We start from the raw sequence: 27614 nt of genomic DNA, 5'->3' as shown, positions 1-27614 counted from the left end.
GTTGTCTACATGGACTTCAGTAAGGCCTTTGGCAAGTCCTTCATGACAGACTGGTGCAGAGTGAAGTCACATGGGATCAGTGGTGAGCTGGTAAGGTGGATACAAAACTGGCTTGGTCAAAGAAGACAGAGGGTAGCAGTGGAAGGGTACGTTTCTGAATGGAGGGCTGTGACAAGTGGTGTTCCTCAGGCATCAGTGCTGGGACCTTTGCTGTTTGTAATATATATAAATGACTTAGAGGAATATGTAACTGGATTGATTAGTAAGTTTGCAGACGACACAAAGGTTGGTGGATTTGTGGATAGCAATGAGGACCATCAGAGGATACAGCAGGATATAGATCAGTTGGAGACTTGGGTGGAGAGATGGCAGATGGAGTTTAATCCGGACAAATGTGAGGTAATGCATTTTGGAAGGTCTAATACAGATAGGAAATACACAGTAAATGGCAGAACCCTTAAGAGTATTAATAGGCAGAAGGATCTGGGTGTACAGGTACACAGGTCACTGAAAGTGGCAATGTAGGTGGAAAAGGTAGTCAAGGAGGCATACGGCAGGTTTGCCTTCATTAGCTGGGGTATTGAGTTTAAAAATTGGCAAATCACGTTGAGGCTTTATAGAACCTTAATTAGGCTGCACTTGGAATCTAGTGTTCAATTCTGATTGCCACACTACCAGAAGGATATGGAGGCTTTAGAAAATTTTAGAAAATCTTTTGCAGAAAAGATTTACCAGGATGTTGCCTAGTATGGAAGGCATTAGCTATAAGAAGAGGTTGGAGAAACTTAGTTTGTTCTCACTGGAGCCACAGAGGTTGAGGGAAGACTTGATAGAAGTCTACAAGATTATGAAAGGCATGGACAGAGTGGATAGTCAGAAGCTTTTTCCCCAGGGTGGAAGAGTCAATTATTAGAGGGCATAGATTTAAGGTGCGAGGGGCAAGGTTTAAAAGAGATCTACGAGGCAGTTATTTTACATAGAGAGTAGTGGATGCCTGGAACTCATTGCCGGGGCAGGTAATGGAAGTAGATTTGGTAGTGACTTTGAGGGGCGTCTTGATAAGTAATGAATGTGACTGGAATGGAGGGATATGGTCCCCGGAAGAGTAGGAGGTTTTAGTTAAGTTGGGCAGCATGGTCGGTGCAGGCTTGGAGGGCTGAAGGGCCTGTTCCTGTGCTGTAATTTTCTTTGTCCTTTGCTCTTATGAGTGCAAGATGAAAAGCTTCAATAGCATGTCTCTTTTTTCAACAACACTCAATACCTGTGCTTTGAAATGACTAAATCCTACATTCTGGAATTCCCTCCAACTCTCGACCTTTCCCTCTCTTCCTATGAGATGCTTCTTAAATCTTGCTTCTTTGATTGAGCTTTTGGCTATCAGATATTTCCTTATTTGGTTTAGTATGAAGTTTTCTTTGATTAAGACCCTGCAAAGCGCCAGGGTACATTTTACAACATTAAAAGTGCTATATAAATGCAAGCTGTTGTTGTAAATATCCAAGTCCCTTTTGAAAGTTAATGTGAATCTAATTCCTCCATCCTTTCAGGCAGTGCATTCTAGATCATAACAACTTTCCTCATTAAATAAATTCTCCTCAGCACGACAGTGTTTATCAACTTCTGATTCACAAAATACCTGTGGGATCAAGCACTGTTGTGAAGTAGGTGTCATTGCCAGTGTGCATTCACAGTAAGTCTTATTGTTGAATAGACAGGAACTCTTAACATTTACGATGAGTATAATCATTGCTTTGCTAATTAAAGAGGAACACAATATAGTAATGCTGAGAGTAATCATTACCTTTGCTGAATAAATAATAAATCTGTGTGGTTAGTGTCATCAAAACTCTGTGAAGGTTATACTGCATTGTCAGAATGCGAGAGACCCAGGGGAAGCAATGAGACACAGCCTTTTGTTACTGTACACCCTGAGGAAAGAGGGGTAGTCCTAGCCAGTGAATAATTTAAATGCAACGAATAAGCTAAGTAGTCTGAAGGAACATGATACAGCCTCCTATATCTGAGAGAACACTTCAGAAATTCACCAAATTAATTGGTGCAAGAAACTTCATCGCATTGTCTAAACTTTGTAGCAAATACTTCAATGTGTTGATGTAAAATTCCCTTATCCCCTATTTTTAAAAAATTGTTAAAACAATGCATTTTTAAATTTGCATTTTTCTGCAGGATAACCTTCTTAGTTCAATATCGCCAGCCACTTTCTCGATGAACCAGATTACCGAGTATCAGCTAAATAGGGGGTAGTGCAGTGGCTATATTAATAACCCAAAGACAGTGACCTCAAAACTCACAGCGGCAATCTGAGAATTTTTGAATTCGGGCTAAAAGATCTGGGAATTAAAAAGTCATTGACAGTAAAAGTGGTCAGGAAGCATGGAATCCTAACTGTTAACTATTGCTCTTTAAACTGCAAATTTGTCATCCTTCCTCATCTGGCATGGACGTGATTCCAGTCCTCACACCAACCTGGGTGACTGTTAACAACAATCAGTTCATTCAAACTGCTACAGTCATTCAAGGAGGTCACAATCATCTTCTCATTGCAACTGCAGGAATCAAATTCCTCTCTTGCCAGAAATGTGCACACCCAGACACCAATTTTTAAAAAATGTTTTAATTTTCCTAAAGTTAAATGAGACTTGACCCATTTACACAGGATAACTGGAATATATCATATACTGCTAACGGTGCATGATAAATAAAGTACATTCATTCCACACCAAACAGCTATTTAATATAAGCAATGTATTTACAGGCTTTCAAAGTGTCAAATCTACTCCTGCGTTAACTCTTAATACCCAAATTGTTCTTTGAAGCAAAGTTACTCACGCCTTTTTATGTAGCAGAACACTCGGTGTCTCAATGTCTCCACTTCCTTCATACTGGCTGACAAGCTGAATGCAGACAGAAGAATAGTCAGAGGATCCCTGGTCATAGCATTGTCCATCAGATGGATTACAAAGAATCCTTGGCCCTGCCTCTTGACAGTCATGCCTTTATCCCAGGCAACATGAGCAAATTTACTCCCTGAGCAAAAACTCTGAAGACATTAATCATGTAGAATATTTGGCAGCTTAACTTATTTATTTGTGCCACATACTTTGAATGCCCTGTTAGCTGTGCCCCAATTCCATTACAATGGGCAAAATTTTCCTGATCCTGGGATCGCCTAGGTTTTGAGATGAGACCAGGAGTAAAATTTGAATATAGTGCATTGGGTTGATCCTGTGGTGTGTTCCTGCCTGAGTAATCTTGGTGTGGAGATGCCGGTGTTGGACTGAGGTGGGCACACCAGGTTAAAGTCCAACTGGTTTATTTGATATCACAAGCTTTCAGAGCACTGTTCCTTCATCAGGTGAGTCTGTGAAAGGGGCAGCGCTCCTCCGAAAGCTCGTGATACCATATAAACGTATTGGACTTTAATCTGGTGTTGTGAGACTTTTTATTGAGTAATCTTGCCAGAGGTGGGATAAAGATGGTAGCAGCTACCTACCAGCATTCATCAGGTGGATGGTTAGGTTACTTTAAGGACTACATAAGGCCAGCATGCTGCAAACACTGGGATCTTCTCAATATCAGACAGGCACCCACTGAGGCTGAAGTTCAGAAGGTTTCTGTGTTCAGGACTGAGAGTGGGGGATACATTTTAAAAAACTGGAAACCCAACATGATCCTGTCCACTTCTGGCTTGTACTGGGGTACATTTTGAGGCGAGCAGGAAACTCCAGTGAAGCTGATAGTTTAGTCATTTAAATATCCAGTTAATTGAAAATTTAACCCAGAATTCTGGCTTTAACAACCAGAAGTCTCACAACACCAGGTTAAAGTCCAACAGATTTATTTGGCACTAGCTTTCGGAGTCTCAGGCTCCTTCATTAGGTGAGTGGGAGCTGTGTTCACAAACAGGTTACATACAGACACAAACTCAATTTACAAGATAATGGTTGGAATGCGAGTCTTTACAGGTAATCAAGTCTTAAAGGTACCGACAATGTGAGTGGAGAGACGGCCAAGCACGGGTTAAAGAGATGGGTATTGTCTCCATGCCAGGACAGTTAGTGAGATTTTGCAAGCTCAGGCAAGTCGTGGGGGTTACAGATAGTGTGACATGAACCCAAGATCCTGGTTGAGGCCGTCCTCATGTGTGTGGAACTTGGCTATCAGTTTTTGTTCAGCTATTCTGTGTTGTCGTGTGTCGTGAAAGCCACCTTGGAGAACGCTTATCCAAAGATCAGAGGCTGAATGCCCGTGACTGTGAGACTTCTTACTGTGCTTACCCTAGTCCAACACCAGATCTCCACATCACGTTTAACAACCAGAACACAGGTTTTGCAAACTGTGAGAAATTCCGTAGAGTTCAATGAAATGAAAGCATTGTGTCCAAAAGTGGAGAGACATTGATTAATGAAACTGACAGGCTGGAAATCCTTTAAAGAGGAAAAGTACACAGCTGCTGCCCAATGTGAAAGCTGTCTGGTAAAGACACTTGTTCTGAGAGGGTCACAGGTAAATTCCACCTTGGAATCTATCCACGTTGATCTGCACCTTGCTGCTCTCAGTCTTCACTGCAGCATGGGAACAGCTGTAACATCGAGCTCTAAAATTTATTTATCAGTGTCACAAGTAGGTTTATATTAACACTGCAATGAAGTTACTGTGAAAATCCCCTAGTTGTTCGGGTACACTGAAGGCCTGTTCCTGTGTGGTAACTTTTTTTGTTCTTTGTTCTAATAGTGCCTCAGAAAGCTCAGGCTTTCACAGGTCATTGCTGAAATCTACAGCATCCTCTTCCCCGGTTAACCAGGCCGCAGATTAACCATCAACTTTTACTCAACACTGAATTTCTCCATTTCCAGCTCCTTCCAGACAAAGGGTGATTCATTGAGCAAGTCATTAAGTTGTGGGGGATGAAATTCAGGTACTTGGACAGAACTGGGGGCCCCTTTTAGTCTGCATCAGCAATGCTGTTGAGGTGCACTGTGGTGTGCTGTGCCTTACATGACATGACACTGTTACAATCCTGGCTGATGATGCTGCTGGACAAGTCAGAACCCAGGGTGGAAGCCAGCTTGATGGATCCTCACTTTGATTTTTGTTTAGGTAAGTGGAAGGTGGCTACAGAACAGAGTCACAGGAGTCAGCTGATGACTATTTAACAAAAGAATAAAACATTTATTAAACAAGAAAAAATGAACTATGAGACACTAGTTTTCACACCAACCTGATGTTTACAGATATGTACAGATTTGTAAGGATAACACAAGTTAAAAAATCTGACTAATATCTAATGTTCTCAGTAAGTACACAGTCCATGTAAACCAGTAGGTGAAATGTGATCTGACAGCCGACACTCTGAAACCAAGTAACAGATGCTATCCAAAGCAATTTCTATTGACTTCTCATCAAATCCCCCCCAGATGTTTGTCACTCTGTGAGCTAACTGATCTCACTGGAATTCTGATTTCTGCATGAGGGTTCCAATCTTCACTCTCGAAGAGCAAACTTGGGAGTCTTCCCAACCAGTACATGTGGACTAGTACAGGCACACATCATAAAACCTGAGTGGATGAAGTCAAATGGTGAACTAATGTTAAATCCAAAAATTATTTCCACTCAAAAATTCCTCCACTATATTTACATCATTAGCTCATCCTCCACTCTGGACACACCAGTCTCTGGGCAGTCAATGACCATTTGAAATGTGGAATGTAACAATGGAGATGGCAGGACAATGGAAGTTTATAATAAGATATTTGATTCATTTAAATATTCAAATATATATAACCACATGGACATTGTTACAGAGATCCAAGTGACCCCCTCTTCTCGTGTGACTAATAAATCCATTACCACTTTTAATTCAGGTGTGTGTGTGCTGCAGTCTGGGTGTGATCCAGATGTGTGTGCATGTGTGCTGCAGTCTGGGTGTTATCCAGATGTGTGTGTGTGTGCTGCAGTCTGGCTGTGATCCAGATGTGTGTGCGCGCTCCAGTCTGGGTGTGATCCAGATGTGTGTGTGTGCTGCAGTCTGGCTGTGATCCAGATGTGTGTGTGTGCTGCAGTCTGGCTGTGATCCAGATGTGTGTGTGTGCTGCAGTCTGGGTGTGATCCAGATGTGTGTGTGTGCTGCAATCTGGCCGTGATCCAGATGTATGTGTGTGTGCTGCCGTCTGGGTGTGATCCAGACGTGTGTGTGTGTGTGTGTGTGCACGTGCTGCAGTCTAGGTATGATCCAGATGCGTATGTGTGTGCTGCAGTCTGGGTGTGATCCAGACGTGTGTGTGTGCTGCAGTCTGGGTGTGATCCAGATGAGTGTGTGTGCTGCAGTCTGGGTGTGATCCAGATGAGTGTGTGTGCTGCAGTCTGGGTGTGATCCAGATGTGTGTGTGCGTGCTGCAGTCTGGGTGTGATCCAGATGTGTGTGTGTGCTGCAGTCTGGGTGTGATCCAGATGTGTGTGCGTGCTGCAGTCTGGGTGTGATCCAGATGTGTGTGTGTGCTGCAGTCTGGGTGTGATCCAGATGTGTGTGTGCTGCAGTCTGGGTGTGATCCAGATGCGTGTGTGTGCTGCAGTCTGGGTGTGATCCAGATGTGTGTGTGCTGCAGTCTGGGTGTGATCCAGATGTGTGTGCGCTGCAGTCTGGGTCTGATCCAGATGTGTGTGTGCTGCAGTCTGGGTCTGATCCAGATGTGTGTGTGCTGCAGTCTGGGTGTGATCCAGATGTGTGTGTGCTGCAGTCTGGGTCTGATCCAGATGTGTGTGTGTGTGCAGTCTGGGTGTGATCCAGATGTCTGTGTGCTGCAGTCTGGGTGTGATCCAGATGTGTGTGTGTGCAGTCTGGGTGTGATCCAGATGAGTGTGTGTGCTGCAGTCTGGGTGTGATCCAGATGTGTGTGTGTGCAGTCTGGGTGTGATCCAGATGTGTGTGTGCTGCAGTCTGGGTGTGATCCAGATGTGTGTGTGTGCAGTCTGGGTGTGATCCAGATGAGTGTGTGTGCTGCAGTCTGGGTGTGATCCAGATGTGTGTGTGCTGCAGTCTGGGTGTGATCCAGATGTGTGTGTGCTGCAGTCTGGGTGTGATCCAGATGTGTGTGTGTGCAGTCTGGGTGTGATCCAGATGTGTGTGCGCTGCAGTCTGGGTGTGATCCAGATGTGTGTGTGTGTGCAGTCTGGGTGTGATCCAGATGTGTGTGTGCTGCAGTCTGGGTCTGATCCAGATGTGTGTGTGCTGCAGTCTGGGTCTGATCCAGATGTGTGTGTGCTGCAGTCTGGGTCTGATCCAGATGTGTGTGTGCTGCAGTCTGGGTCTGATCCAGATGTGTGTGTGCTGCAGTCTGGGTCTGATCCAGATGTGTGTGTGCTGCAGTCTGGGTCTGATCCAGATGTGTCTCTCTGGTTAATAAAGTTTGTTGTTGAGCGGCGGCGCCTGCGCACTGCGGCGGGATGCTGGGCTCGCTGCTGATCCTCCTCCTGGCGCCGCTCGCTCAGCTGCTCCGCCGCCTCACAGGTCAGGGCCGCGGGGAGAGGGACAGAGGGAGGGAGGCTGGTGGGTGGGAGCGGGCCGGGCCGCCCACCCCGGGCCCTGAACCCCGCGCCGGGCCGCGGGGAGGGAGGGGGTTAGGCTTTGGGGGGCTGACTAGGCCCCGGGGTTCCGTTACCCTAGCAACCGGGCCCGGCCGTTACCCCGGGCGACGCCAGGGGCTGGGGGACCCCCCCCCCCCCCCCCCCCATTACCCACTGCCCAGATCCCTCCCCACCCGCCAGCCCCTCACCTCAGCCAGGGCCGGACAGGGGTCTGTGACCCACTGGGGGAAGAGCCTCCAGCCTCTCTCATGGACTCTGTCTGTAAGTGGATCCTCCCCTCCCCCCCGCCCAAATTCCCCACCCCAAACCTCCCGCCCCCCCAAATTCCCCACCCCAAACCTCCCGCCCCCCCCAGGTTCACCCCCCAGGCCCAGTGCCCTTCACCTACCCCCCCCCCTTGGACCCAGTGCCGCCGACACCCCGGACCCAGTGCCCTTCGCCCCCTGGACCCAATACTCTTCGCACTCCGGACCCAGTGCCACTCGCACCCCCCGGACCCAGTGCCACTCGCACCCCCCGGACCCAGTGCCACTCGCACCCCCCCGGACTGCGTGCCGCTCGCGCCCCCCCGGACTGCGTGCCGCTCGCGCCCCCCCCGGACTGCGTGCCGCTCGCGCCCCCCCGGACTGCGTGCCGCTCGCGCCCCCCCGGACTGCGTGCCGCTCGCGCCCCCCCGGACTGCGTGCCGCTCGCGCCCCCCCGGACTGCGTGCCGCTCGCGCCCCCCCGGACTGCGTGCCGCTCGCGCCCCCCCGGACTGCGTGCCGCTCGCGCCCCCCCGGACTGCGTGCCGCTCGCGCCCCCCCGGACTGCGTGCCGCTCGCGCCCCCCCGGACTGCGTGCCGCTCGCGCCCCCCCGGACTGCGTGCCGCTCGCGCCCCCCCGGACTGCGTGCCGCTCGCGCCCCCCCGGACTGCGTGCCGCTCGCGCCCCCCCGGACTGCGTGCCGCTCGCGCCCCCCCGGACTGCGTGCCGCTCGCGCCCCCCCGGACTGCGTGCCGCTCGCGCCCCCCCCGGACTGCGTGCCGCTCGCGCCCCCCCCGGACTGCGTGCCGCTCGCGCCCCCCCCGGACTGCGTGCCGCTCGCGCCCCCCCCGGACTGCGTGCCGCTCGCGCCCCCCCCGGACTGCGTGCCGCTCGCGCCCCCCCCGGACTGCGTGCCGCTCGCGCCCCCCCCGGACCCACTGCCGTCGCAGCCCGGACCCAGTGCCACTCTTTGCCCTGAGCAGTAAAGCTTGACCCAATCACCCACCTCCTGCACTCACTCCTCCCATTGGTCCATTTGATGAAAGAAGGGTTGGCCAACATGCCAAGGAAATGGGAAATCAACAGGAGAGCCACTGCCCAGGTGTCTGCCCCTGGCTCAATTGGGCCAGTGCCCCAGCGTCAGAAGGTTGCAGGTTTGAGTCCCACTCTGCAGGGCCTGTGTGGCACTGAGGGAGCACGGAACCATCGAAAGTTGAGTCTTTTGGATCAACCAAATTCCCATTTGCTGAATCAGTTGACCAGGTGTAGAATGTGATTACTTGAAAAAGAGACAGGGAAACTCTTCCTAGTGCCCTGGCCATCATTCATCCTGTAACTAATGGACACCTATTTGATTTCTGTTTATGGGAACTTTGTGTCAATGGGTTGTTGCATTTCTAACATTGCAACAGTGCCTGTACTTCATTTAGATTTTATGATCCCCAAAATCTGAGAAAGTGTTATAGAAATGCCAGGCTTTCTTTTATCCTCATACAGGGTATGATAGCGAAGTGGTTATGTTACCAGACTAATCATCTAGAGGCCTTGGTGAATGATCTAGTAATTTCTGTCGAAGTTCCTCTGTGGCAGTTGGGAAATTTAAGTTTAGTTAAGAAAATTGTTTATAAATCTGCAATTAAAAGATAATATCAGTAATGATTATCATGTAATTACTGGATTGTTACGAAAGCCCATCTGGTTCATTCATGTTTTTACCATGTCTGACCTATATGTGACCCCAGACCCAGAGTAACATGGTTGACCCTTAACTGTCCTCTGAAATGCCTGCAAAGTTCCTCGGCTGTAATTTAACATGATGGCTCACCTTTGGGATAGGGAATAAATAGTGTCCTTGAGTAATGGAGAACGTTGCCTGGAGATCATGAACACATAATCTAAATTGATTCAAAAAGAGAAAATGTTGGAAAATCTCAGGAGGCCTGACAGCATCCGTAAGGAGAGAAAAGAGTTGATGTTTCGAGTTATCGCCTTCCAAATACTGCCAGACCTGCTGAGATTTTTCAGCATTTTCTCTTTTATTTCAGATTCCAGCATCCACAGTAATTTGATTTTAATCTAAATTGATCCTCTAGTGTGGAGGGAATGCAGCATTGTTGAAAATGCTGTCTTACAGGTGAAACATTTAACTGAGACCCCATTTGTTTGTTCAGATGGATGACAGAAATTCTCTGCCACTTTTTGGAACAAATGGGACAAATTGAATTAGTTGACACCAAATTTTGAATGTTGGACGTGTACAGTTTGTAATAGGAAAGGAGGTACTGAGGAAGTTGAAGAGTTCCATGGCACTAATGACCTGGGGTTCAATTACTTGGAGTAAGGAAGCAGTGCAATGGATCTTGAGGGAAGTACTCAACAAATAACTAACGGAGAAGGGAGATTGATTCTGTGTGTAATTAACTGTAAGAACTCAATGATTGTTGTGGTTGTAAGTGTACTGTTTTGAAATAGGAGCTGAATTTTTCCTGGCAGTTGGAATTCTCCATATGATTTCTTTTTGTTTTGAGTGTTCATATAAATGAAGCAAATGATTTCTGTTGTCCTTTTGTCCTGTCAGGTCCTTACATTGAAGATGACTCTGCAAGGGAATGTTCAACAACATCGTTACAGGAAAGCGACGGGCTATCTGATGGAGATTCCGCTCCACGGCTGCCACTTAGCAAAGACCAGACTGCTCTGCTCCAAGATTGGCTACGAGGAGGGCCAAGTGAACTTTCGGGTGGGGAATCAGTAGGGGAGAACAAAGTGAGTGCGGACATAGAGAAGAAAGCGCAGGATCAACTGTCTGAGACCTGGGAGGTGGCTGAGGCCACCATGGCGTGGCAGCAATCGAGGAATGTACCAACATTGACCCAACAGTCGGAAGTGTGGCAGGCTGCCAGTGTTCCGGGTATTGATCAGGACCAGAGTATTGTGGGATGGCAATTGACCTCCACATCAGAGACTGCCACAGACTGGCCAGCCTCGCCCAGCCAGGGCGTGAAGGAGGACGCGATAGGTTGGATGTCAGCACCTTCACAGAATGTGAGTGGGATTGAGCTCCCGACAAGCTGGCAATTTCCACCTGGGCAGCGTGGTTCCCAGGATGGTGGTATAATGGGTTGGCAGTCGATGCCAGCACATAGCATGAGTGATCCAATTGGCAGCACAGCATGGCAGTTTCCCCCTCTAATGGGCGTGAATGATGCAGCAGCAAATGCCCTGTGGCAGTTTCAGAATGAAGGCAATCCCCTAATGTGCACAGACCCGTATCAAGGTGAGGAAGGTGAACAATTAAACAACTAGAGACAGCTTTTATTTCATCACCAGTAAAAGCAGCCATATGAATGAGTATGATGAGAGAGGGCTGGTGTTTGGCGGTTTTGACACTGTGGTCAGTTCAATGGTGTGGGTTCAGATCCCATCACACCACCAATGCTACACTTCTGTCATTTATACCAGGTACTCCTCTTGGATCCGGCATATTCTGCCACTGCTGTTGGTAGATTTGTGTCAGTGATTTTGTTTGCTCCTTTTCCTGCATATAACTAGGTGAATACGGCAAAACCCAGGGATTAAACAGAGCTTTACTGGAATGTGGCACACATCATAACATTCTCTTCATCCTTGGGAGGCAGTTTCATCCTGATCAAAGCTCAGTTTATAAATCACCAGTTTACTTAATGCAAAAATAAGTAAATGACTAATATTTGAATAGAAGTGTATATATGCTTTGCAGTACATAGAAAAACAAGAAAAATGCACACTTTCTTGAGCTACCTCCCAAACTAGATTCTTGAAAAATGCCACTTAGTTGTTACAAGACAACGAGCTCAAAACTTTCTCAGGCTCTTTACTGACTGGAGATTCTGATCTAAGTGTGAGGTAGCTCAATAGAAACCTCTATTTGGAATCCTGACCACAATATTGTCCATTTAAATGGTTTGCAGAATATGGTGCCTGACTCAGGCTTACCTCGTGCCCGACACAGCTGTTAAAGTATCAATAATTCTGACTGGCTGGTTTTTGACCCGATGCCAGGTAGCTGAAACCAACTTGTTTCAACACCCTGTGAAGGTGTATCTGAATAAAAGATCTTAATGCATCGGGCTCCCTCTCGTGCCTGTTCAAATGATGCAATAGAAAGACATACATCATCCTTGCACTTAATTTGCGCAGCAGTAATCCACTTGGCAACAGATTGAGATGGATAACTTCTACTACTCCCTTTGGCAGAAAGCGAGACTCAAGCTAACGCACTATCAACAGTATGTATTTCTGTAACGTACAGAGATAGCTGACAGAAACCATAATTAACTATTTTCAATATCAAAAAGAATCAAAATAATAATCTGAGGGCCAAAAATGTCTTATGTTCCAGTAGTGACAGATCAGACTGTCTAGATGAAATCCTGTTTTTCAGAGAAGTGCGTTGGTTGATTTGAAATTGACATTATTGATTATATTTACCAAGTAGTCACAGGCCCAGCTATTAAGCTGGAGACTTTGACCTTGGAATAGAGTTGAGGCAAACAATACATTTCAAGCCATGTAACACCGAGTGACCTACTGTGGTTCAGGCCTGTCACTGAACTGGGCATGGCAGAAACATGAAGTGATGTATGATGTTTGTGTGTTAATATTGATAGTGTTTATTTCCCCATGTATGGTGATCTGGGTAGGACAAATAACATTGAAATTGTTTATCTTTCAGCAATTTTAGCGAAAACATTTGGCTGCTTCACACATTTTAAAGGCTATCTAGATTCATTTGAGATTGTTTGGGTTATAGTAAACACAATGTTAAAAATAGTGCAACTACCTAGCAGTGTTGACAGCTAAATGCTTAACACATAATACGTCCATCTATTGTCATTCGGTTCTTAATCCCTTTAATGTGTTGTGTTTAAAAAGGAATAGATAGAATTTTGAAGACTACATCTCTATATGATGTTTTTCACTTTTGCCCTTTCTCAGATCCCTTCTCTTTCCATGTTTCATTTCTGGCCAAGAAGACTGAGATGACCACATGTTGCCAGATTTCTGCCATCTTGCTGTATATCTGACTGGAATGAATTCCTTTTGAGTATCATGGAGTAAGGGAGGCTCAGATTCACAAACTTTGTGAAGCTAACATGGGGAATTGTGGCCCTGAGTCTACAATCCCAGCCACAGATATTGTGTGCTGTTGTCTGTCACAGCACTCGAGCAAACATAAGAACATAAGAAATAGGAGCAAGAGTAGGCCATCTAGCCTCTCGAGTCTGCCCCGCCGTTCAATAAGATCATGGCTGATCTGAAGTGGCTCAGTTCCACTTTCCCGCTTTCTCCCCATAACCCTTAATTCCCTTGCCTACCAAAAACCTATCTACCCGTGTCTTAAATATATTTAGCGAGATAGCCTCCACCACATCAACGGGCAGAGAATTCCAGAGATTCACCACCCTTTGAGTGAAGAAGTTCCTGCTCAACTCCGTTCTAAACTGCCCCCTCCGCCCCCCACCTTATCCTGAGGCTGTGCCCTCTAGTCCTGCTGTCCTTTCTGAACGGGAAGAGTCTCTCTACCTCTACCCTATCCATCCCCTTCATTATCTTATGCATCTGTATAAGATCCCCCCTCATCCTTCTAAACTCCAACGAGTACAAACCCAGTCTATTCAGCCTCTCTTCATAGTTCAACCCCCTCATCTCCAGTATCAGCCTAGTGAACCTCCTCTGCACTCCCTCCAAGGCCAAAATATCCTTGCACAAGTGCGGCGACCAAAACTGCACACTGTACTCCAGCTGCGGCCTCACCAGTGCCCTGTACAGTTGCAGCAAGACCTCCCTACTTCTATATTCAATCCCCCTCGCTATAAAGGCCAGCATCCCATTTGCCTACCTGATCACCTGCTGCACCTGCAGGCTGGGTTTTTGTAGCATGCTGCAGCTTTTCACCCTTTAAATAGTAATCCCTCCTACTATTATTTCTGCCAAAGTGGATAACCTCACATTTGCTAACATTGTACTCCATCTGCCAGGTCCTCGCCCACTTGCTTAGCCTATCTAGATCCCTCTGCAGACTTTCCACACCTTCCGCACAATTTGCTTTTCCACTTATCTTTGTGTCATCAGCAAATTTTGTCACCCTACACTCAGCCCCCTCCTCCAGATCATCTATATAAATGGTAAATAGTTGAGGCCCCAGCACTGATCCCTGGGGCACTCCACTAGTCACCAACCGCCAATCAGAATAGCAGCCATTGATACCAACTCTCTACCTCCTATTAGACAACCAATCCTCTACCCACGCTAACACCTTACCCCCAACTCCATGCCCCCTAACATTCTGAAGCAACCTTTCGTGCGGCACCTTATCAAACGCCTTCTGAAAATCGAGAAACACCACATCCACCGGTTCCCCCTCTGTCTACCACACTAGTCACACCCTCATAGAATTCCAATAAATTCGTCAGACACAACTTCCCCTTAACGAATCCGTGCTGCGTCTGCTCTATCAAACAATTCTTCTCAAGGTGCCTCGCTATTTCTTCTTTGATGACGGATTCAAGCATTTTACCCACAACAGACGTTAAACTAACCGGCCTATAATTACCTGCCTTTTGCCTGCTACCCTTTTTAAACAGCGGCGTAACATTAGCCATTTTCCAACCTTCCGGCACTTCCCCGGAATCCAGCGAGGTTTGGAAAATAAGTCATCAATGCAATTAGTCACAACCAAACAACTGACCACCAACAGCAGCTTGCCCTCGAAGCATCCATTATTCCATTACTGATTCTCTTCAAGTCACTGGTTCACTTATTTTCTAGGTCTGCTAGTCAGAGTGTGGGAGGACTTACCAAGACCCCAGGTGGATGGTGCTGCTGATAGCAAGCTATTTGAATTCACCATCATGTCGTACAATATCCTGTCTCAGGACCTTTTGGAGACAAACGCTGATCTGTACGCTCACTGCCAACCAGAATTCCTAAAGTGGGAATTCCGATTCCAGAATATTCTGCAGGAGTTTGAGACCTGGGATCCTGATGTGAGTACAGTACCAACGAACCAGTGTTCAGTTATCACCTTGATGGTTGGTGAAGGGAGACTATTACTGCTTGGTATCCGCTGACCACTGCAGGGGTGGATTTTAAATATTGAGATGGGGCGGTTTTCACTGTGATGTACAGTAACATTGTATTTATGCTATTGGGTGAGTAATCCAGTGACCGGACAAAAAATCTGCTGACACAAGTTCAAATCCCACTATGGCAGCCGGGGAACTTAAATTAAGCTAATTCTGGAATTTAAAAAAAAGCCAGTACCTGTCATGGTGTCTCTAAAACCACTGGATTTATGTAAAACCCCACTAGTGTTCTTTAGGGAAGGAAATGTGCTGTCCTTAGTCCCTCTGGCCTCTATATGACTCCAGATCTACAGTAATCTGGTCAACCTTTAATTGCCCTCCAAGATGGTCTCACAGACCACTCAGTTATATGCAAGACGGTAACTTGTTACCTTTACAAGGGCAATTAGGGATGAGCAGTAAGTGATGATCTTGCCAGCAATGCCAACAATTTGTAATAAATGAAGTTCTTCATTGTTGAATATTTACTTGGTGCTTGGTGCATAGTCTCTTACATAATGACTAAGCTCTGAGATGGTGGATCACCATAGACCCACATCCATTGATCCCTGCAATCCACTACTGGATGCTTCATATGTTTTAGCATAGTAACATGGAAACTGGAATAGGAGTTTGCCATTTGGCCCTTCAAACCTTTTCCAGCATTCATTATGATCATGGCTGATCTTCTATTTCAGTAACCTGTTCCTGCTATCCCCCCCCAAATCCTTTGATCCCTTTAGCCCCAAGAGCTGTATCTAACTCCTCTTTTAAAACCTACAATGTTCAACCTCAGCTAGTGTAGAAAATGGAGGGTCTGTACTGCAGTTGGGTCTGCAATCGACTTGGACTCCTGAGCTGCCATACTTAATACCAGCATTGTGTTACATTCCTGACTCTATGTCTCTGGCTTAGATATGACTGTCAGAACTATCTGGAGGCCTTCTTGTTTCAGTACTTTGGCTATATCCAGCGAAATGTAAATACATGTTTGTAAACTGCAAACGAGGCAGTAAGAGTACATGTCAGTCTGACATCTTGTGGATCCCCTTTCAGATTCTGTGCCTACAGGAAGTTCAAGAGAACCATTACCACCAGCAGTTTCGACCAGCTCTGCAACAACTGGGTGAGTAAGGCCGAAAGGACAAACCCATAATCTATCAGCACTGACTGATTTACTTTTCCCTTTGGTGTTTTCCTGGTGCTCTTTATTGGGATAAGTTTCATAGAATGCTGGCAAGTTGCCCAAGTCACTATTTGTTTTCCATATGTGAGATTGAGCAATGAGTGTTGAGAAAGAAAAAACAGAAACTGCTGGAAACGCAGCAGGTCTGGCAGCATCTGTGGAGCGAGATTTCCTACCAACCAGTTGTGGTTGAGTGTTGAAAGGCTGTTTGGCAGTCTGGGCAGGGGACATCCTGCCCAACAACCATGCATGTGCATCTTCAGCAGGGATCATTGGATTGGGAGTAAGACTGAAAACATCACCCATGCTTTAGCGCCAGGTCCATTGTAGCACTCCAAACTGCCTGATGTTAAAAATCACAACACACTATTTGAAGGAGAGCAAAGTTTTCACTTGGTATCCATGTCAGCATTCTTTCCTCAGCCAACCTTAATGTTCTCAAAACTGAGACTGATGGCTTTTTATTAGGTGAAGATAGGGAGGTAAGGTGGGTAGAAGTAATTAAGTTATAGCTAATTGAGTGGCATAATGAACTTAAAAGGACCTCCTCCTGTTTCTAAATTTAGCTTACCTGGTCACTTATTTCATTGCTATTGACAGAATATTTCTGCTGAACTTTGATTCCCCGCCATTGCAACAGAAGCACTTTGCGACCTGTTAGTAAGATATGGTGCAATATAAGTATTTGTTTATCATAACTTGTAATCTTCTGGACTGAGTCCCACATTAACTCCGTGCTGGAAGTAACCACTGAGCAATCAAGGGTGAAGGGAAGCACAGTTGTAAACTGGAAATAAGAGCTCACTTCAGGATTGCTAGTTGTGCAGTCAGCTTGCATGAGACATTTAGTTTTAGGAGAATTATTTTGAAACCCACTTCTCCAAAATATATTTTTTAGCATTTGAGTACCAAATATCAAATTCATTCGATAAAAAGTGAATGCAAATTTAAACGTTGCTGTATTTGTAAATCAGAGTTAATTCCACAATGCTGTAGACAGCTGTTTCTTACGACATTCTATAAATGGAAGAATACAGTGTTTTTTTTTAAGTTTATTTATTAGTTACAAATAGGCTTACATTAACACTGCAATGAAGTTACTGTGAAAATCCCTAGTGAATGAATTACCCCAGTGCTAATCTAGTTGCCTTCTCTGCAGGTTATGAATGCGTTTATAAACGCCGTACCGGAATCAAGACGGATGGGTGTGCTGTGTGCTACAAAAGGGGGAAATTCTCTCTGGTGTCCGAGCACCCTGTCGAGTATTTTCGACCTATTGTGGAAACCTTGAACAGGGACAATGTGGCACTGCTGGTTCTGCTCCGAGCCCTGACCCCAGACTGTGCCCAAGAAAGCTCAAAGTTTCCTGACATCTGCGTGGCAAACACTCACCTCATATTCAATCCCAGACGGGGGGATATTAAACTCACCCAATTGGCTGTGTTATTTGCTGAAATTGAGCAGGTAGTACATGCAGCATGCACAGATGGTAACCACTGTCCAATCATTCTCTGCGGAGATCTGAACTCTGTCCCGGAGTCACCTTTGTATAAGCTCATCCGAAATGGGGAGCTTTACTATTATGGAATGCCAACATGGAAGGTAAATAGTTGACACCTGCATCACTTCCGACCCATTTCCCAAATTAGATTTTTTTAAAAACCTGCAGTCTATCTCCAAGGAAATGCCAGTAACCCATGTTGCACTGTTGTATTTTATATTCTGACAGGTGTCAAGTCAGGAGGATTATTCTCTCCAAGTATGTCCAAGGAAACTCTATGGCCCCTTGTGGCCGAGCAGACTCAGGATAACAGACAGCTGTCAGTATGTGGATATGTGTGAAAAGAAGAGAACAGGTTAGCTGCTTGTTTCCTTTATCCAATCTGCTCTTTCCTTACCTTCTTCGTGCGCTCTGACCTTGTACCCGATCTCTGGTTCGTGCTCTGGCTCTGGGAAATACTCAACTCTCTTTTACTTCCTCCTGCTACTCCCTTTTGTTTTTCTGCTGTTCACAGCCATCATGTTTGCAGTGTCGTTATCTGGAGTATTTTGTTCAGCTCTGAATACTGCACCTGAGGAAGGATATGCTAACCTTGGAGAGAAAGTGGACCAAGAACTGGCCAGAATAATACTAGGATTTAAAGGAATAAATTAGTAGGCTGTGCTGTGTAAAGTTGGTTTGTATTCCCTTGAGTTTAGAAGGTTAAGTAGTGATCTAATTGAGGTGCTTAAAATGCAAAAGGGATTTGATACATTAGATGCAGAGAAACTGTTTCCTTTAATGGGAAACCCTAAACAAGAGCACATTATGTTCAGATCATTCCAGACTATTTGGGATTGAATATTTTTTTATGCAGGGTGTCGTGTTAACCTGGAATTCCCTGTCCTTGAGAAAGCTGTGAAGCAACTAAAAATTTGATGATTTTTGTTGAGTTAAGGGTATCAAGAGTTCTGGGCAAAGTACGGTAGGTGGAATTGAGATACGGGTCAGTCACAGCCCCTTGTGGCTGAGCAGACTCGGGATAGCAGCTGTCAGTATGTGGATATTGGTGAAGAGAAGAGAACGGGTTAGCTGATCACTTCCTTTATCCAATCTGCCCCTTGCTTACCTTCAATGGCAGAACAGACTCAAGGTGCTGGATGGCTCAGTCCTGTTCTGATGTCTGTGTTCTATTTGCTTGGGGACAGGACAGAGTTCGAGAGGCCTCGCTCATGGTGCTGAATACTTAAGGTGGGGGAGGGCTGATTAAATCAGGATATTGAGTTGATGCAACTCACATTTTGCAATGCTGAAATTTGGGGGTCATAGGAAGGTGATAATACTGGTATCTACAATTCAGTTTAGGTCCCACACTGAATTTCACAACATTGCACTGGGGGCAAAGCTTTGTCTCGAGCTCAGACACATGAGACGGGCATGTAAGTTTGAAACAGACAAGCCTACTTGAGTCTTAAAATAAGGATTTTTCTGTTGCTCTGTAAATGTACTTATATGATTGAGAATGTTCTTCACTTCTGCATTGAAAATCTAATAAACTTGTTACTTTTTTATCATATTGTAAAAGTCTTCACCTTACAAAGGCAGTTTAGTTAACAATGTAGAAGGTTGGGAGGAATGGAATTATGAATTCATTTTGCTGTGTGAAATGGTGATTGGTGAAAATTGCTTTTGGCATTCCTGTTATATGGTTTTATTAAGGTTTTCATTGCATTATTTTGATTGGATCTGCTCTATGATCTTCTGCATGCTCCATAGTGGGCTGCTAGAAACCATACAACAGCAGTTTGGGGAATTCTTCTTCAGATCTGATTTTTTGTAGAGCCTCTGCTCTACATCTGTTCAGTCAAAATTGTCAATCAGTGTTTGTCTGCTTCATGTCATTCTGTGTTGCAACGTTCTATAGCTTCCTGCCCAGTTTCACTATTTTAGTGATGTTTGCAGTGCCTGATACCTGTTTTGCTTTTTTGTTTAGGAAAACGGAGATATGGCCGTGAGTTTCTCCTCCAGCTAAGATATTCCGCACCAGCTCTTGTACGTCCAGAAGATCTTGTTTTCATTGAGGGTGTAACTGATGCAAAGCCAGGTACAGCCAGGTTGATGTGCAAATCCTATCTACCAAATCTCCCGTTATAATGAAACTCTGACCCTGACATTAACACGGAGAAGGGAGTGGAGCAGAGTTGTGCGTGGCGGCAATGAAGGTGCATATTTTGGGGGTGGGGCAGAAATATTTGATTATCATGTAATTTCTGAGTTTCACATCTCCAACTTTTGATTGGGCATATTTGGATCAGGTAACATAATTTTTACACTTAAGAACATACTCCTTCTTTCTAACACTCACCTACCCATGACCCTTTCCCATCTGTTGCGAGATGAATGGGGGAGGATGGAGATCGCTATCAATGAGGCCACAATTTATCAGTCTGTGTTATTTCTTTTTGGTTTTACTGATGATCTTGAATTGTGTTCCATCTCCATACAGAGCCTCCAGGGGATGGTTCAGAAGGCTATGTCAGTGTATCCGAGCCAGAGGATGAGCTCTTCTGTAATAGGTATGTCTTATGTTGTCATTAGTAGATTAGATTAATACTTGTAAACTATTCGCTTTTAAGCAGAGACTGGAAAGAGAGCTTCAGGATGGTTTGCAGTGCTAGAATATAGGAATTCCTGACTGCAATGTTTCTTGGAGCGTGTTTCTTGGGAAATCTTGGACATTCCCATCTAAATCCACCATAGTCTTTGAACATTTCTTTTTTATTTTCCCTTAAGCTTCTCAGTCTTTCCACATAACTGAAGTCCCTCATGACTGGTAGCATCCTGATAAATGTATAAACCCTTTCCAAGGCTTGAACATGTATCCTTTTGTTAATAATTTTGAATTGAATTATAAAATTTACGCTCCAGTAGCTCGGGAAAAGTTTTCCAGTTTGCATCGTGGCTGGTCAGTTGGTGGGCTTTGTAGATTGCTGCAGTTTCTGAAGGGGAATTAGCAGGGGGGTGTTGTGTTACCAGATACACCTGGACTCTGCCCTTTTTAGAATTTTTAAAACAGAGTAAGCTGCGCAGAAGCAACAATGTCCTGGGTCCGAATAGTGAGGTGCAAGTTTGTGACCACAAATTTCCAAATGTTGTGGAGTTTGCGACCTTAAGTGTCCAGGTGTTGGGAAAATTAAGAGAATCCTTGCAGTTTAGCCACAAATCAATCCTAGCTTCCAGTGGCATTGGTGAGTTTGGATATAGGTGAGTTATTATCTCCGGTAGGGTTAATGTGAAATGAGAGATAAATACCATTTTTGAAAGTATTTTTTGTCTTAATTGTTGATGAGGAATAATGCTGCAAAGGTTATGGTGATCCTGAACCAGCAACCCAGAGGTTTTGAGTTAAGATCCCACCTCAACAAGTTGTGGCAATAAATCAAATAACTTGTAGCTTGGCAGCAGAATAAATGGCTTTAAAAGCTGCTGGATTATTGTAAAATTCCACCTTGACTCATAAATGTTCTTCACAACCAATGGTGGAATTTAAACTCTCAACCCCCAACTGGGTTTCCCATCCACTGCCTGAAACTAACAAAAGGGGGGGCGGTTTAGAACGGAGTTGAGGAGGAACTTCTTCACTCAAAGGGTGGTGAATCTCTGGAATTCTCTGCCCGTTGAAGTGGTGGAGGCTACCTCGCTAAATATTTTTAAGAAGCGGGTTGATGGGTTTTTGATAAGAGAAGGGATTAAGGGTTATGGGGAGAGGGCGGGAAAGTGGAACTGAGCCACGACAGATCAGCCATGATCTTATTGAATGGCGGGGCAGGCTCGAAGGGCTAGATGGCCTACTCCTGCTCCTATTTCTTATGTTCTTATGTTCTTCTCTGCCTTTTTCACTCCACTCAGGTCTCCAACCACTCTCCGGCACAACCTCAACTTAACCTCGGTCTACAGTCATTATCTGCCTGACACAGGACGGCCAGAGGTTACAACCTGTTCATCTGGCTTCGGCCTGACTGTGGATTACATCTTCTACTCAGCACAGCCAATCTCTGATAAGGCTGGAAAAGGTTTGTTACCTGTCATGTGGCAGGGATTGGGATGTTGGCGGATGGTGGGGGTGTTGCTTTGTAGCTGACCATTTGAATTGAAGTTGCTGCTTTGTTAGAGATAGGGGTTTCATGTTGTGGGCTTGCCTGTATCCCACCAGAGGTCTGACAGATTTGGCCTTGCCTTTGCAGTCATGGCTTCAGAAGCTGCGGAGGATTCTTTAGCTGTTTCCTGTCACTGAGTAAAATTTGTGTTGATGGATGGCCAGGACATGGATGACAATGGAGAAGCATCCTGTTTGGTTAACAGCGCGTTATCTATTTATTCTGTGATAATAACCATAGCATAAGCTACACAATCACTAGATATTTGAGATTGGGTAATCGGTTGGATAGCTGGATTGTGTTGCAACCAATGCCAACAGCATGGTTTCAATTTCCATATTGACTGAGGTCATTCATGAAGGACCTGCCTTCTCAGGGTTACCCTTTACTTGAGGTGTGGTGACCCTCAGGTTAAATCACCATTGGTGAACTCTCCTCCTCAAAGGGAGAACATCCGATTGTCATCTGGGACTATTGTCATATGATAACCTTACCTTTTATTTGAAGTAAGGCAGGAATTACTGGGAATGCACAGCAAGTCTCAGCTGCCTTTCTGAAAAGAAAGGGAGATTAATGCTTCGGCACTTGCCAGAACTCAAAATAAAGTTAGGCTGAGATGTCCCCACCTAACCTGTGACAGCATTTGCAGTCCTTAGACAAGACACTGAACTCAACAACTGAGTCACAAAGTTGAGTGCAAATTCTACTTCAAATACTTGGGCTCAAAATCCATACTGACACTGCAATGTAGTACTGAGGGAACACTGAGCTCCCTGGTGGTGCTGTCCTACAGGTGACATTTTAATCTGAGGTCCTGTATGCCCTCCCGGGTGAATATAAAGGATCCCATTTTGAAGAAAAGTAGGAGAATTTTCCCCAGTGCTTTGGCCAAAATTTTTCCTTCAGTCAACTACTTAAACAAATGCATGATCACAATGCTTCCTGTGGAAACTTGCTGTGCGTAATCCAGCTGTTGTGTTTCTCACATTGCATTAACTACATTTCAAAAATACCTTGTTGGCTGTTCAGGAATATCCTGAGGTTGTGAAAGACTCTTTGCAAGTGCAAGCCTTTCTTTCATTTGAACTTCTGCAGTTAAGGAAGTGGTAACTGGTCACTGCTTGTAGCTGCACCTCTGGCTGATAAGTGAACATTAATAGTTGTTGAATTGATAAATGCACGTTATCTATAATGATTGAAGTGGCTGATGTCCTGTTTTGTAGTTCCTACAGGCAGTGCCATCAGACTGGTTCTTCAAGATTTTTCGTCCTGCCTTCGTGTGAATGCTGTCCTGTCACCCCATCCTGTCCAGCGATGTGACCTGATCCTGTCTGTCTTTCCTTCCTTACAGGGCGTAGGCGATACAGAGATGGAGCCCTCAAGCTGCTGGGCCGACTTTCCCTCCTGTCTGAGCATGACATCTGGCTGGCCAATGGGTTGCCCAATGGCATATGCTCATCTGATCACCTCTCCCTGCTTGCCAAGTTTGGGTTGAAACCCTGTGATTGATTTCATTTTTAAAACATAGTGAGACTTGCACTTGGCTGGTGAGCCCTTGCCAAGCTTCATGGACAGACACCGCTCAGTGGGCAGATTGAAGCTCTGATGTAAGATGTCCAATCTTCATTTTACAGTCTGATTTAGGCTATTTTAATCTTTGTTTCTTCTTTTAATGGACTAGAATTTCAAGTTTGCTGCTTTAAGATTACGGAAATGCCAAAGGAATATCAGTTGGGTCAGGGGCAAGACGATTAATGATTTTGCCATCTAGCGCTTGCAAAATGTGATTCTATTGTATAATTTTGTTCCAGGTAAGATGAGCCAGCAGAGCCTTTTATGAAACTTATTAGCTGTAATGATAATTTGCCATTGGGACATGGTTTTTTTAATGGCCGTTCCCTTCATTTTCCTTTTCCCTTCCTTTGAAGTTGTTAACTGAAATGGAAATATTGATGGGCAGGTGCTGGTTGTCCTCTGGAACCTGTGTCAAAGGTGCCAATATTTGTGTATAGTTAGGCTATTCATCTGAGGCAAGCATCACAGCAGAGTCTAATCCTGTCCCTCACTGATAGCCAGTCTAAGAATCCATTTGAATTTAATCGCCATCAGCAATGGGAACTCTGGGCAATTTGTTTTCCTTTTCCTCCTCTATCCTTGCCTGATATCAATGATTTAGGCAGATGCTGGGATTGAAGCTGCGACTTTCCTGGTCAGCAGGGGCTCAGCTATTTCCTGCCTTATCCAGCTGGGCCATCAGGAGAGTGGTATCAAGCTCTTCATCTTCACTTTTAAATACAGTAGTGTTTCGGTAAGCTAGCCAGCTGTGAAACAGACTGTGTGCTTATCTATGGAGTTCACAGCTTTTCATTCAGAGGTTGGGCACATGATACCAAGTCACTGGATGTACCTGCACCCTTGACAGAAACTGGTAAGTATTAGTAATTTATATTGTATTTCAAACAGAACTTTTCCCAGTTACTTTTTGCTTTCAGTGGTGATTAGGTGCTCTGAAAAGAATCTCCACACAGAAAACCATCTGTATGAATTGGTGAAACAGAGATGAGTGGTGCACACTACATTCTCTTTTTAAACCTCATTCCCTAATCATTTTATGCTTTTCAAATGAAAATTCAAAAATATGTTCAGCCTTCTTCTCTTTAAATAATTTTCTGTTATTTTCCAATGTTCTGCCCCATGTCGGCAGGCCAACTTCAAGCTTGATCCTGTTCTCAAACAAAGCTCACATATGCACTTTCCAGTGGAAACGATGGATTGGAATCGGGGATGGGGAGGCAATTTTAAATTCCCTCCTTAGCCTAAGGAACTGAGATCAGTTCTGATTCACTAATTGATTATAGACTAGGTGCTGCTTTTCTCTCTGGTTTTAGTATAGTGCAGACACTTTCCTGATTGAACTGGTGGGAGGATCAACCTTCTTTCTTGCCTCCCCATCGTTGAGGACAAACCCCTAAATTGCCTGCCTTACTTCTGCAGACCTGATATCTTAAAACACGCCAGGACTGTGCCTCATCTTGCCTCATCTTCAGGAAGCACTCAGTCTCCATTTCCTTTCCACAATGACACTATAAGATGAGTAAGTCAATAGCTGGGTGATGGAGGGGTAAGAAGCTCCGTCTGACCACCCTACCAAACAATGCATTGTTTCTCCAGTGCACTACACTGATAGGGACACAGGAATAGTTTGACACCCAAAATTGCACACACTAAATCGTGGCAGGAAGGGAAGGGGAATGTCAGTCAGTGCTACTGCTTTCTCATGTTCAGCAATTTTGGGTGGGTTGGGTGCAATAGAGCTCCAGAAGGTTTTAGAAAAGCTGCTGCCTAGTGTAATCTTCTCAATGCTGTATGTGCAGACTGCTGTATTGAGCTTGAAAACTGTTTGATGTTCATCCCCTCTGCACGCTGTACCGTCACATCCAGTGTAGTATCTGTATTGGAAGTTGTTTCTTGCTACCACATCAAGGTGTAATGTTTTGGTCTCTGCTTGCTCTTAAATTCCCATTTACTTTCTTGGTTTTTTTTGTTTCTCTGCTCTCCCAATCTGACAACTTAATGCAATGAAACCCATTCCCACCTTGTACATTACATTGGGAAGATTGAAAGCTACACTTTCTGTTATGTCTCGGTCTTGGTTGTTGGGAGATGTTTATGGAAAGTGCTGAGGAATTGGATAAAGTGGATTTCCAGCCTTGCACATTCTGGCTGTCGGTTTCGCCCTGTCTTGCAACCCAGTTGATGCCATTGCAATTGAGATTGTGCTCACAGCATGTGTCCCACTGCAGAACCAACCTGGCTACAGCATTAGCTTAATGTTACTCACAGATTAACTCAGGGCTGGGGAAAGCAGTGTTTTCATCAACTTAAAAAAAATGCTATTCCTTGCTTCATTTTCTTTCTGTTTTAAAACTGTATCAACAAATAAATTTGCAGTACAACTGGTGAGAGTGGCAGGGCACATTCATTTGAAGTGCTTTAGCTTCCTTGAGGAATTGAAGCTCTGTGTTCCATTGAGTGGAAGCATGCATGTTTATGTCACCAGTTAGTGATGGGTCTGAGCTCTGCTGTACCGAGCAGAGGTCAAGGATTGTTGTACTGTGGTTTGGGGTGAGGGGGGTGCGGTTTGGGAGGAATAATTTCTCAATAGTTCTTGTGCTTTCCTATGGTGCCAGCTTCGATCTTCTCCTCTCGTCTGTGAAGGTGTATTCTGCTAACAGAGCGGATGAGGAAGACAGTGATGTACAGCTTAATACAGCAGAGGAAGTATCTTCCCTTTGTGACATGGACATTGGGTTAGGATGCTACAATTGAACTAGATCCACCTCTACTAAAAAGACAGGGGAATACATTGGCCAGAGTTGCTGCTGATTGGCTCCTTTTAATCTCTGCTGGGATGAGGTTGGAGTGAGCATAGGATTAACTCAGCCTTGATTTTCCTCAGCCAGGTGTTACATGCCATTTGAGAACATCAAGAGGAATCAGTTTGTTAAATTACTGGAAGTCAGTCAGTGACTGGATCCAAGACAATACTTTCAAGGTGGGAAGGAGGAGGGTGAGGAGGTGAAAGGATGTACATCATGTATAGATCATTTGGCCCATCATCTTTAAAGTGTCAGTCAGGATTGTGTGGGTGCTTTTTCATTTATTCCAGTTACAGGGCTCATTATAATTCTCTCACTGCAATGGTTGATCATCCGTTGCTCTGGAAGGGGAGGGAATTAATGGGTTGAAGGATTTTGCGTGTGTTATATTTGGATCCTGGGCACTCATTTCATAAATTATCAGCACACTCTGTTTGAGCCATTGGGATTCATAATACTGATCAGGAGTGTCTAGATTCACATTTCCCTCTTGTCTGTGAGCAACCAGCACCACAGGCCCCACAACCAAGAAGTGTTGTGAGCTGTCCTCACATGTTCTTGGCCTTCATTCAAGGCCTATCTCTTGGGCATTAGCAGAGCACCAAAAACTCCATCGCACAAATGAATGCAACTTGATGATGTCAAGCATGCTGCAGGCCACGCGCAGTGCAGCAGGATTGAGCCAGAGTGATTGATGGGCACGGCATCATGTTACAGCATTCTAAAAATGCTTCTTGGAGGAAATCAAGGCTGTGATCTTTGATTTTAAAGAAGAACAGGAACAAAATTTGTCTAATTTAAAAGCCGGAAACCCTCAAAAGCATATAAGATTGTTACCAATTTTTGTCTTTTTATTTGTGTAAATGATAGTGTGACTAGGTTCCATGTTTTGGATTCTTTCTGGATTAATTTGGGTTAGGGTATGGAACCCAGATCCACTGGCTAAAGGACCAAATTCTTCAGTCAGCTGGAATCATGGGATTTATGAACTTGCGCCCATAGTTATTTTTACAGTTGGTGTGTGAGAATAGCGCGGAATACTTCGGCAACACTACCTGTAGATAAAGTGTATATTCAAATAGTGTGATTTAAAGGCTTTGTTTTGCCTAATATTTTTGTGACATGGTTCAGTAACACTTGGATTAAATAAAAGGCTTGTTTACTTGATGAGTGTTGGGGTCATTACTTTCTGTTTATGTCATGAGGCCTCTTGTTGATACTGTCCTGGAATTGATGTGTGTCATGATGTGGAAGTGCCAATGTTGGACTGGGGTAAACACAGTAAGAAGTCTCACAACACCAGGTTAAAGTCCAACATGTTTATTTGGTGGCAAAAGCCACTAGTTTTCGGAGAAATTTCGGAGAAACATTATTGATGTGTGTGCCAAGGAACTACGGACATAAAACTGGGACCCAATTATGTGACCCAGAGATAACATGTACCCGCTGAAGCTTA

General features: G+C 44.9%; 1 protein-coding gene across 1 annotated transcript; it reads left to right on the top strand.

The window, feature by feature from the left end:
- The first annotated feature begins 7448 nt into the window (after positions 1 to 7448).
- LOC145352397 (RNA 2',3'-cyclic phosphatase ANGEL1-like) lies at positions 7449 to 27325 on the top strand. Its single transcript, XM_080202189.1, has 10 exons — positions 7449 to 7528; positions 10429 to 11127; positions 14661 to 14878; positions 16013 to 16082; positions 17302 to 17744; positions 17872 to 17998; positions 19616 to 19726; positions 20129 to 20198; positions 21532 to 21695; positions 23131 to 27325. Exons 1-10 carry the CDS (start codon positions 7465 to 7467, stop codon positions 23286 to 23288), a joined length of 2124 nt encoding a protein of 707 aa, XP_080058315.1. The 5' UTR covers positions 7449 to 7464; the 3' UTR covers positions 23289 to 27325.
- The last annotated feature ends 289 nt before the right edge of the window (positions 27326 to 27614 follow it).

Source organism: Carcharhinus amblyrhynchos, chromosome 14 (genome assembly GCF_965287045.1).
Source record: "Carcharhinus amblyrhynchos chromosome 14, sCarAmb.v2.hapA, whole genome shotgun sequence".
NCBI classification, from domain to species: Eukaryota; Metazoa; Chordata; class Chondrichthyes; order Carcharhiniformes; family Carcharhinidae; genus Carcharhinus; species Carcharhinus amblyrhynchos.
This window is presented reverse-complemented; position numbering and strand designations above follow the sequence as displayed.